At 35.7% G+C, this 12,747-nt stretch overlaps 1 protein-coding gene across 1 annotated transcript in view; it reads right to left on the reverse strand.

Moving 5' to 3' along the window:
- p3h2 (prolyl 3-hydroxylase 2) overlaps positions 1–12,404 on the reverse strand; it is an 86,104-nt gene extending 73,700 nt beyond the window's left edge. The window contains exon 1 of the mRNA XM_056447755.1: positions 11,835–12,404. Coding sequence (XP_056303730.1) covers positions 11,835–12,242 — 408 coding nt within the window. The 5' untranslated portion in view covers positions 12,243–12,404. The remainder of the gene's footprint in view (positions 1–11,834) is intronic.
- Between the last annotated feature and the right edge of the window lie 343 nt (positions 12,405–12,747).

The raw sequence follows: 12,747 nt of genomic DNA on the forward strand, positions 1-12,747 counted from the left end.
TTATATATGCTGAGCACTGTAATTAATAAAAAGATATCAAATAAAGAAAAGTATCTAAAACATTTTATTCTAAATTCTAAAAGTCACTTTTTTATCAACTAAAAATTGCTATGATTTTCTAAAACAAGGTAACTAACATTAAACGCAATATACGCAAAACACACATTCTGCGAAATAATAGTATTAGTATAGTGCGTTTTCCACTCACTGTGTTCCAATTTCACTTTCACTATGAATTAATTTGCTTATGCTTGACATTTAGGACATTTGTTGTACATAGTGAAAAGAAAAGAAAAGCAACAACAGCAAAATTAGTAATAATTAATAAATATTATTAAATAAATAATTAATAATAAGAAATCTTAAATATCTTATTTATTGCAATCTTAAAAATCTTTTATATATATATATATATATATATATATATATATATATATATATATATATATATATATATATATATATATATATATATATATATATATATATATATATATATATATATATATATATATATATATAATATAAATAAATAACCATAATACCAAAAATTTCAAATAGATATTGGAAGGAAATAATGTAACAATCATAAAATATTTGATACGAAAAAAAGTTAAACGAGATTGAAATAACTTATTTGAAATTTTACAAAAACCAATTCAAAATACACTAAAATGAGCCAAAAAAAAGGACTAAAATGTTGCTAAAAAACTTCTATAATGAAAAAAATCTTCAAATCGACGGGTCTGTGACATCTAGAAGATTTTATTCTAAATTCTAAAAGTCATTTTTTATTAAGTGAAAATTGTTACAATTTTCTAAAGCAAGGTAATTAACATTAACACAATATACGCACAACACGCATTCGGAAAAATCATACACTCTTAGAAATAAAGGTACACGAGGTGGTACCTTTTCAAAAGGTACAATTTTGTACCTAAAGGTCCATATTAATACCTTAAAGGTACATATTAGTACCTAAATAGTACAAGAGTGTTCCTCTTAAAATATTTAGGTACTAATATATACTTTTGAGGTACCAATATGGACCCTTTAAGTACAAATGTGTACCTTTTGAGAGTGTAGTCTTAGTGCTTTCTCCATATACTGTTAATTTTACTTTCACATTAAATGAATTTGTTAAAACCTTTTAAAGACCATTATGAATTAAAGTTCAGAATTACACAAGGCTAAATGATAAGGATTTTTTCGAATGGTCCAGTTGAAACATTAAAAAACTTTTGAAAACAAATATTATTGTAAGAAAAGAAAATGATATTGTTAAATAGAGTTAATAAATAAACTTCTGTTTAAACTTTTGGAGATGGAATGTTATGTTATTGGATGGGTGTTAGCCCGATTGGGTAGCTTTACATGGACATAGGACAATTAAAACCTATTTAAAATGATTTAAGACCTACATCACAATATTTTAGTGAATTGAAGACTTTTTTTTTTAATTTAAGACGTTTAATAATGATGAAAAAACTTCAAATCAAAGGGTCTAACATCTAAAAGATTTTATTCTAAATTCAGCTCAAATTTGAGATTTTTTAAGACCTTCTAAGACTGTTAGGAATTAGATTTCAGATTTATACAAGGCTAAAAAATCCTTTTTTAAAGAGCCCATATTATGGGTTTTTGAAAATGCCCTTCCATGTAGTGTGTAACACAGCTCTAAGTGAAGTGAAATATCCAGCTAAGGCTTAAATCTGTAAGTGTACAGTGTTTAAAACTATTGATTCATCTATAAAAGAGTCGACTCATAGTGCTTCAAACGAGTCGTCTTGATAACGAGTCATTAGGTGTTTCGCGATGACGCAGCTACGAAACACAAGTAGTTGGGCGCGCAAACCCGGGAGATTTGAAACCTGCGGCCCCGCCCACTAACATAAAAAAAGTCTCACACACACACACACACAGACAGACACCTGCCGAATGAAGTCACGTTGTGCAGATGGATATTATGGACAGTCTAATCAAAGATGAAACATCAGCAATATAGCCCAGCCTTGAGCAGTTCTGAGTGCTTCTGAAAACTATATGCTTTCAAAGAAGACTTCTTCAGTTTGTTAAAGGAAGGATCAGTATAGACTGTCAGAACATGGATCAGTGGATCATGAATCAGTTTCTACCCCCATTTCACAAGTGTAAGTAAGTGCGATTAAAATTATTGCCTCGTTTACTCTATCTTGCAAATTATGTATTCAGTTGTGTTTTGTTACTTGTAACCGCGTGTGCTGTATCAGGTTAACTCTTTATATTCTCATATCGCGTGTAAAGCCACGTTGAAAACGCGACGCGTGCCGCTTTGATTACGGATCGTCAGCTGTTTACACACATGCAACGGACAAGTTTCAAAATATTTCAGCTCAGGTTCGAGGTGAGGTGTCTAAATTGCACCGAGCAAGCTGAACTAGCGCTCTAGGCGTGTGTGTCGTGTCCTCGGGTAGGAGTAATGTGTCTGTGTGTGTGTGTGTGTCTGTGTCTCCTCGTGTGTGTAACGCACGGGTATTCGCGGATACAACTGAGCGCCGCGCCGCGCCCTCTCAATTCAGCCGCTCCTCTATGGAGGCGCCGGCCCTGTGTGTGTGTGTCTCCTCGTGTGTGTAACGCACGGGTATTCGCGGATATAACCGCGCCGCGCCCTCTCAATTCAGCCGCTCCTCTATGGACGCGCCGGCCCTGTGTGTGTGTGTGTCTCCTCGTGTGTGTAACGCACGGGTATTCGCAGATATAACTGAGCGCCGCGCCCTCTCTATTCAGCCGCTTCTCTATGGACGCGCAGGTCCTGTGTGTGTGTGAAAAGAGCAAGAAGACTGTGACTAGGAGGCTAGGAGATCTCCTCGCCAGTTCTTGGACTTTTTGCTCAATAAAATAGTTAGTCGTCAGTATTTTCTAGTCCATCGTCTGTGTTTACATTCACCCACTGGCAGCCAAAATCCACTATGAAGCGTGTGTGCACTGTGACTACTTTTATATTGTAGATTAGCAGCTGGGCATTTCACTCTGTCTCACGCTGAAGCCTTGTCCGTGTCGACCAATCGCAGCAGGCTGTCATCGGTCCAATCAGCGCAGATTAGTTTCGCGCTGAGGAGGGGTTTGGGAACAAATGAATCGCTGAACGATTCATATGGGAGTCGCTGGGATAATTAGGTAAAAATAAATGCAGATTATAAGACCATCAAAGTGTTTTTTGACCTTGCATGCATATTAGACTGTTGTTGGAGACCCTTACAACCTAAATATGACCCTATTTTATGTATAATATGGGCTCTTTAAATCCAGTTAAAACATTTAAAAAAACATTGCAAACAAATATTATTGTAAGACCTAAATCACAATATTTTAGTGAATTTAAGACTTTTTTTGAAATTTAAGACGTTTAATAATAATGAAAAAAAAACTTGAAATCAAAGGGTTCAATTCAGGTCAAATTTGAGACGTTTTAAAACCTTTTAAGACCGTTTTGAATTAAATTACAGATTCATACAAGGCTAAACGCTAAGGACTTTTAAAATCCCTTTTAAATCCAGTTAAAACATAAAAAAAAAAAACATTGAAAACAAATATTATTGTAAAAAAATAATTATATTGTTAAATAGAGTTAATAAATAAACTTTTGTTTAAACTTTTGGAGATGGAATGTTATGTGATTGGATGGGTGTTAACCTGACTGGGTATCTTTACATGGACATAGGAAAATTAAGATGATGTAAGACCTACATTACAATATTTTAGTTAATTTGACACTTTTTAAGGCCTTTTTTGAAATGTCTGAAATTTAAGACGTTTAATAATAATGGAAAATAATTTCAAATCAATGGGTCTGTAACATCTAAAAGCTTCTATTCTAAATTCAAGTCAAATTTAAGACCTTTTAAGACCATTAGGAATTAGATTTTAGATATACAAGGCTAAAAAATCGTTTTTAAATCCAGTTAAAACATTAAAAAACATTGAAAAAAATATTATTGTAAAAAAAATAAAAAATATTGGTAAACAATTAACAAATAGGCTTTTGTTAAAACTTTTGGAGATGGAATGTTATGGTGTTATTGGGTGTGAGCCCGATAGGGTAGCTTTACATAGACATAGGCAAATTAAGACCCGTTTAAAACAGTTTAAGACCTACATCACAATATTTCAGTAAATTTTTAAGACTTTCTAAGACTGCTAATACCCTGATTATACTCGACATTCATGATACATTTTGTACACAGTGAAATGAATTCGTTTGGTTTTTTTTTTTTAATATTTACTACTGGTTTGTTTGTAAAATACTTGCAATTTTCATTGATTTTCAGCTCTGAATACTGTTAAAGTCCAAACATTTTAAGATATGGGTCCCTTGTAATCATATTAAGGGGTCTGTGACATTTAATCTAAAAGACTGAAAAACTGTGTAGTCAATTTGATCTTACAAGAAAGCAACTATATGACATTTTGGGGTCAAATATGTAGATAATTAGTCAAATATAATTCATATGAAAAAAGCAAGCACTGATTAGTTTACATATTAATATGAATTGCCCACTAATTTGCCAAACCACGAGTTATAAAAAGCCATGAGGTTATGTAGGGTTCAATCTACCACTCTACAAACGTGCTCCCCATGGCTCCGAAAATCCAGAATAGAAAGCACTTCCTCTTCAGCGACACACGTGCACCACACGCAGAGCCATTGTTGTGATGGATTTCCTGTCACTTCGAAATGCGACTGGAAGAGATCAAGTTTACAGCCAAGCCTACAAACATTACACTCGCTCTAAATATGAATAAATATACTCTGACAGATGCCGAAATTGACCTTTCACTTCACTTACTACACCACAAGTTTGGTCTCAAGGATTTTAGATAAATATTTGTAACATTCAACCCTGCTCTCCTATACAAGGAAGCCATCATTTCATTGAAAACAAGAGCGAGCGGAGCCAAGAGCGATAGAGGAACAGCAGACAACAGATGTTCGCTTGGCCGCCGCGTCCCGTTTTCCACTCTTTCTCAAACCAAGCCAAAGCCTCCCCAAGAGTCTCTTCATTCACTGGCTTTGCCCAACAGCTCTGGGTCTTTCCTGTGACCCCGCAGGACTCCTAAAAGCAGCCGTTTCTGTGTTTATGGAGTTGCATTATATCCAACACGATTTTACGAGGGGTTCAATCAAAGAAGATCACCGATAACTGGGATATGCGATGTTAATCAAAACGTAACAAGCTCAACCAAAGAGCTGTTGTTTATCTCCACTATTTGTCAAGCGTAAAAATTCCTGGAAAATAAAGGCGAGAGATACGCATCTGCTCGAGTCTTTGGAAGCACACATAGTTTGGTGGTCGGGTTTTCTTCAAGGTAATCCCAGCCAGGGACGTTTATTGTGCAACGAAATAAGGCGATACGCCCGCACATTCCTGCTGCGCTGTTATCCGCATACAGTCACTCATGCAGAAGAAGTCTGGCAGAGGACATGCCATGCTGTCTTGGATGGGCAGTGGTGATGGGTACAAAACAAACCCCGCCGACTGGCTCTTTCTGACTGATGCAAGGGCACTGTTTGTTAAGTATTCGATTATTGAATAAAATCAACTCACTAATACGGTAAATTTGAGCAAAGAAAGCTATGAAAAAAGTTTTTATTGTTTTATCTTTTGATCAAAATATTACCCAAAAAACCCAAAGATGCTTGAGTTTGTTTTACAATGAAAGTAGAGGCTTTATTTAAACCCTTTCAAACAATTTGTGGAGATTTGTAGGACACGCTGGATTGAAGTTTTGGAGACTTTCTGAACCCAAGATCCACGTAATTCCACACATTCAAACTGTCCTCGAAATAGTTTTTTTTGCACAAGACACACAAATCCTCTTCCAGCTGATTCATAACACTTCCAGTTGACAAGAATTTCTTCAATATTGCCCTGATGGTGGACATTATTTAAAGCTACTTTCAATTTGTTGATGATTAACTGAGTGAGTTTGGCTTCTCATATCTACACCCCTCCTGAAACAGGAGGCCATGACTGAACAATTTACTGCTTCTAGTCAACCAAGTGGGCTAAAAAAGTGTCAAATAATGATTATGAATTGACAAAGGTACCAGGTTGTAGCCTAATTATTAGGGAGTTGGACTTGTAATCAAAAGGTTGCAGGTTTGATTCCTGGTAAATGAAACCACAGTCTCTCCATATTTGATACTAACACCCTAATTGCCTTGCAGGGCACTGAAAGCAATAGCCTATTGCTACAGATTTGTGTGCACTTGGATGGGTAAAAAAAAGAGGACCAATTTTGAGTATGAGTAATACTGATCAATAGACACTTCACTTCACTTATGAGAAATATAGCTACGAAGCATGCTATCTATCTATCTATCTATCTATCTATCTATCTATCTATCTATCTATCTATCTATCTATCTATCTATCTATCTATCTATCTATCTATCTATCTATCTATCTATCTATCAATCTATCTATCTATCTATCTATCTATATCTATATCTATCTAAAATAGATACTATCCTTTTAATGGGGGTGAACTACCCAAACTATCCCTCCATCCATCCATGTATCTCAGATGCAGATTTCAGGTTTTATGACTTCTAGACTGGATTACCGCAATGCTCTGTTTGCTAATTGCCCAGCATCCTCTATTAATAAACTTCAGTTAGTGCAAAATGCAGCTGATAGAGATCTTACCAGGTCAAGAAAGAAAAAAACACATCACCCCAATTTTATCATCCTTACATTGGCTGTCTGTTAAGTTTGGTATTGATTATAAATTATTGCTTCTTACCTATAAAGCATTAAATAATCTAACCAACCTTCTGTCTCGCTACAATCCTACCCACTTTTTAAGATCTTAAGACCTTTGGTCTTCTGGTAGTACCCATAATAGCAAAGTCCACTAAAGGAGGTCAAGCCCTCTCATATATGGCGCATAAACTCTGGAATAGCCTTCCTGATAATGTCCAAGGCTCAGACACACATCTCAGTTTAAAACAAGATTAAAGACCTATTTTTTTGGAAAAGCATACATGCAATGCATCTATTTTAATCTTTAGTTCTTCATTTTTGCATTGAGATTTAATATCACTTGTTCAAATATATTATGAATAGCAGCGACGCTAATTATTTTCTTTGTTTTCTATTTCCCCCAGGGGATGCCCATCTCGAGGCCTTTAGAGATTGTGCAGGGCCATTAATGGGATCCAAGACTTAATACACCTGATTAAACACGTACACATGGACATCACCAATATCCTATTTAACTGCAGGTTAACTGTTAAAAAGCCATTAGTTACTAGTTAAAAATACAAGTAACTAATAATGTTATGGTAATAACCTTAACTTTTCCGAATTTGATTGTAATGCAATAATGTGCACCTTTTATACAGCTGCTTTGAAACAATAATTGTTGTGAAAAGCGCTATACAAATAAACTTGAATTGAATTGAATTATGCACACACATATTTAAAGATATTATATCAATATTAACAAAAGATCAAAAGGATAAACAATAAAAATGTGTCGCTCATAATTATTAAGATTGCTTTACTGTGTATGCAAGGTTGGGTTCAGTATAAACTGTTTTCGATCGCTGCATGTTAAATTGTGCCAGGTTGGTTTTGAAGAATGGCAGAAAGAATGTAATGTAATGCAGCCGCAGCGCAGTTCACAATGCTTTTGCATGATGTTATCTGCCGTTGCGCTGGTGGCTGTACAATAGATATGGGTTAGTCTTTGTGTGCTTCTGAAAAGATTGAAAGACAATAACAGCAACAGTGAGCTCAATGAGGACACTAAACATTTGAGTATCACAGTCACATGGGTAAACTAATAAAGGAGATTTCTGTCAGGACTACTGAAAAAAATAAGAATCTTAAGATAATCTTTTTGGCTCTTCCTCTATGGACAGTAACATTCAGAGACATTCAAAGACCAGAAAAGGAAAACCCACAGATGTTAAATTACAATAATTGCCATCCACTTTCTTTTTATTTGTTCGCTTTTGCATAATTTGAATTTGGTCAGTCGATAGACCTAATGTGTCCTGAGTGCTCTTGCGAAAGTGAAATTTTAAAGGAACACTGAATTTTTTTGGAAATTGACTAGTTTTGCAACTCCCCTAGAGTTTAAACAGTTAATTTTTACCATTTTTTATCCATTCAGCCAATCTCAGGTCTCGTGAAAGCACTTTTAGCTTAGCTTAGCATAAATCATTGAATCAGATTAGACCATTAGCATCTCACTCACAAAAAAAAGTATTGTGAATTTTCATTTTTAAAGCTCCCATAAAATTAAAATGAAGTTTATTTTTAGATGTTAGCTTCATTATGTCAGCTTTAAGGATATCTATAAGCTAGTGTGCTCCAAAACAGTGACAAAATTTTTAGAAGATAAAAGTTTAGAACAGGGGTTCTCAGTCTCGGTTCCTGGAGGGCCGGTGTCCTGCAAAATTTCGTTCACACCCCAATCAGACACACCTGGGCTAGCTAATCAAGCTCTTGCGCTTTCTAGAAACATCCTTGCAGGTGTGTTGAGGCAAGTTGGAGCTATAATCTGTAAGACACCGGACCTCCAGGACTGAGTTTGAAAACCCATGGTTTAGAAGATATAAACCTCCAATGCTTTATCACTTCCACCTAAATGGATCTTTTTTTTTTTCACATCACCTCATACTTCAAACTACTTTCTCATCAAATCTTGACCAATTAAATGCTCTCTAGTATCTGTCATGTCCCGCCCCTTTCAAGACGCTTCTTATTTGATAATAAGATAATAAGCGATTGAGCTCAACCACTCTTAAGCTGTTGTCACACTAGAGTTTGTTAAACTAGATGATTAGACATTAAAAAAAGAGAGCGATTGGTCCATATTTAAAATTTTTGTTCAGAGAGATCATGTATTGATCCTCGATTGGTCTCATGCAGTCAATGATGCAATTTCGCAGGTCAGAGTTCACCAAGCTTGAACTTTCCAACCCACTTTTGACGCATGAGCTTGCGTTTTCGGTCTGACGCATTCGCGTGCGTACGAATGGAAGTCTATGGGGAGAAAAGTCCAGTGTTAGCGCAGCTTCACTACCAGAGCTGTGATAAAACAAAATGCTATTGGCTGCTTTTTAAAAAGGGGAGGAGCTACTCTATGTCCCATTGTGTACCAAGTTTGACAAATATATGTGCCTGAAAATTGATCCCAGCTGGTTACTATGTAAAAGCACTGTGTAATATCATTGCGCCTTCTGCAGCCATGGTGCAGCAAAGTTCCTTGATTAGTACTCCAGAATGAGAGTATAGTTCCTATACATATTGACATAGAAAATAGCAACTTTATATTTTTACGTTATTCTTAATACTCAATGTAACTACAGAAGGGTACAACTTAAATAATAATTTTTTTTTTTAAGTTTCAAACAAGATGCTAATGGTCTAATCCGATTCAATGATTTATGCTAAGCTAAGTTAAAAGTGCTCCTGCGAGACCAGAAAAAAGGTGAGTGTTCCTTTAACACAAGTGGTCACAAGAGACGGATCTGAATGCTTGTCAATGTCAGGTGGAAATAGCTGGCCTTTGATGCAGCAGGAACTAACCAATAACAGAGCAGCAGGAGGCATAACTTCTGGCCCAAAACCCATCCATTCATAACCCCAAACAAGCAGCTGCCTTTCCCCTCAGAACAGCAAACACACTTTAAGAGGAAAACAAAATATTTGCCTAGATAAATGCTGATTGACCCAAGAACTCAAACAGAGAAACTTCAAATCAATGAAGCAACAGTTGGCGCCTGCGGAGCCTTCGTCCAGAGGCGAAAAAGCCTCACTATGGCAGTGCGGTTAACATATCAAAGAGCAGTGGAATGTTATATAATTTCTCAAACATCACCCCATATACACTCACATACACTTCTCTTTATGACATCCGCCGAGCAGGAGAGCTGACAGGAATGTGTGTGATCTCTGGTTCTGGACAAATTATTAGTCACTCGCTGTCACTGGGTAAAAACACGAGTCGGATTTGGCTCCTGCAGACGGCTACTCTCAGAATGTTACGCTCTGTTCCCATCTGTCTGCAGCGCCGTCCAAAAACTGTACTGAATATCTCAATCATTTTAGGATTTCACAAAACACCTTTAAGTGCTCCAGAAGGGTCATTTATCGAGGTCATTTGTATATTGTTTTCACTGTTTCGCCATATTCACACAATACTTACAATATGATTACATTGAAAACACAAAAGGTGGCAACAACATGATTATTTACTATAGTAAAACAGGGAAACTCTGTATCAAACTAAAGTATAAAATATGAAAAGGGAAATATGATTAATAGTAAAAAAGGCAACATGATAAACATGATTATTTTAGCTATATTGATATAATTTTACATAGTAAATAAACATTATATGCTTCTAATAATAATCTTTTTTTAAAGAAATATATGTTTTACAGTGATGCTGTGGATTAAAATTAAATTTATGGAAATGTGCCAATAAACAAACGGCAAGACTTTATTTTAGTTCCCTATTGCACATTTTGTTGACTAAAAGTTGTATTGCAACTTTAATTGCTAATAATCATTTGAGTATTAGCAGACTCTCTGCTTGATATCTGCTTCAACAGACATTTAACTGACTATAAGAAGCTTTGCAAGTACATGTCAACTTACACTAACTCCAACCCCAACCTAACAGTCTACTTATAATCTAATAAGAATTAGTTGGCATGTAGATGCAATGTAACTTAAATTCAACAAAATGCGTTAAAAGGGACCATCAAAATAAAGTGATACCAAGAATGGTTATTTTGAAGGGTGTATAAACATAACAACAACATATACAAATTTTTGTTTTGTAATTTTGCAGGCCTCAAATAATTTTCTTTGCTTTGTTGGTAAAGTAAAAGAATATGAAACAAAGTAAAAAAAAGAAGAAAAAAAAAGAAAAGAAATTAACTTTTATAGAATCATTCATGGACTGGACATTGGGGTCAGACTTTCTATAGAATTCCCGCGTCCCATCCCAACGGCCAGAGGTGGCTCTCAGGATTGCGTAACACTTCATATTATAACTTACATGTCAGTTCCATGTTTAATTTACGACATTCTCTGGCAGAGGTTGTGATTTGCCAAGATGAACATGTGTAACTTATTATGACAGATTATTCGAATGTTCAGATGCAAAATAACCCTCAAAAATATCGTATATGTTCAATTTAAATGTCCCAGAACATGTTTAATCTATGAACATGTTTGGTTCAAACGATGGAACATTTATGACGGTTTTAATTGCGCTCGAACATCTTAACCCTTTAACTACCCCTCCAAGAAAAAAAAAAATGTTTGGATTGCATTTCTTAACTCCTAATGTCGCTATGCATTTTTGTTCAACACATCCCATAATGTCTAAAATATCAGCCTCTACAAATGGCTGATATGTCGGTTTACGGTAAAAGTACCGTAATTAATACATATGAGAAATCAGAAAATATGAAGTGTAAAACAAATTTATTTTAAAAAAAATGTGCAAAATAAAACACTTGAATACTAAAACATATTTATTTGTTGAATTATGCCATAAAATACTATATATTCTCATTTAACATGCTTTCTTGTTTGTTTGTTTTTACAATAAAACCAAAATCAAGTGTAGTAGTGCAACAGGGATTTGTTTGTTAGACCAACAATGCTGTGTGTTTAAACCATTATTTAAAATAGTCAAAATATGGTCAACCATTTAGTGGATCGGCTTTCAACTTTCAACACACAACAATTTTTGGAACAAATATGACATATGTAGCTAATATTCAAATATTTTTATTCAAACTGTAAAAGTCTTGGACTCACTTTTCTGTAGGCAAGTTGCAGGTAGTTAAATGGAATTCTCCTGTTGAAATCCTGAATGACATCCTCGCTGATTTTATGCATGGACTGGGCTCCAATCCGGCCGTCAATGCATTCATTTAAACAGTGTGCCTTATGAAGAATCACTTCGAAAATCTTCTCGGTCTGAAAGCTGTCAAAGCGATGCTGTTCCCTGCATTTGAGTCTGCATGCGATTCTAGACCGGCGCACTTCAGAGAAACTGTTCAGCGCGCTCTCCATGTATCGCACCACACTTCCATAATCTCCTTTATAAAAAGCCTCCACTCCGCTATCGTAAAGCAGGTCGAAAGGTTCCAGAGTAGCCGATGACAAAAGCAGCGTCTGGATAATACAAATCAAAAATCCACATATTCTGGAGTTCATATCCATCTTCTGAAGGGATGGTGCGCACAATAATGCGCCCTGTGTGATGAACAAACAGACCCGATGATGAGTCTAGTGTGGGATGTTACCGACGCAGCAGAGTAATGAAAGTGACGGCTGAACGGCCGTTTTGAGCTTCCGAGACGGGTCGTTGTCACTCATAATGAATGAGAGATTACTGGGGACATTTTCCAGCAATGACCCCCGTCCCTCCCATCAATTCTGAGCCACTCCTCCCCTACAGCCCACACAAGGAGGCAACAACAATAGTTTAGTATGACGACCCCCAGATTTATAACCTTTTTGCTTTGTTGAACACCAATATATCATAGGCTGTGGATTTTATAATATGTGAAACAACAAGTACTTTAAACAGGTTTAAATGCACTCTTTATGGACAGCTTTACCGACATTCAGACAGAACTTTTCAGTGAAATTCTCACAAACTCAAATCCCTCCGACGCTTCACTGACTCCCTCTTGAGGACAGACAACATAATGAAGCTCTCGGT

Source organism: Danio aesculapii, chromosome 22 (genome assembly GCF_903798145.1).
Source record: "Danio aesculapii chromosome 22, fDanAes4.1, whole genome shotgun sequence".
In the NCBI taxonomy this organism is placed as follows: domain Eukaryota; kingdom Metazoa; phylum Chordata; class Actinopteri; order Cypriniformes; family Danionidae; genus Danio; species Danio aesculapii.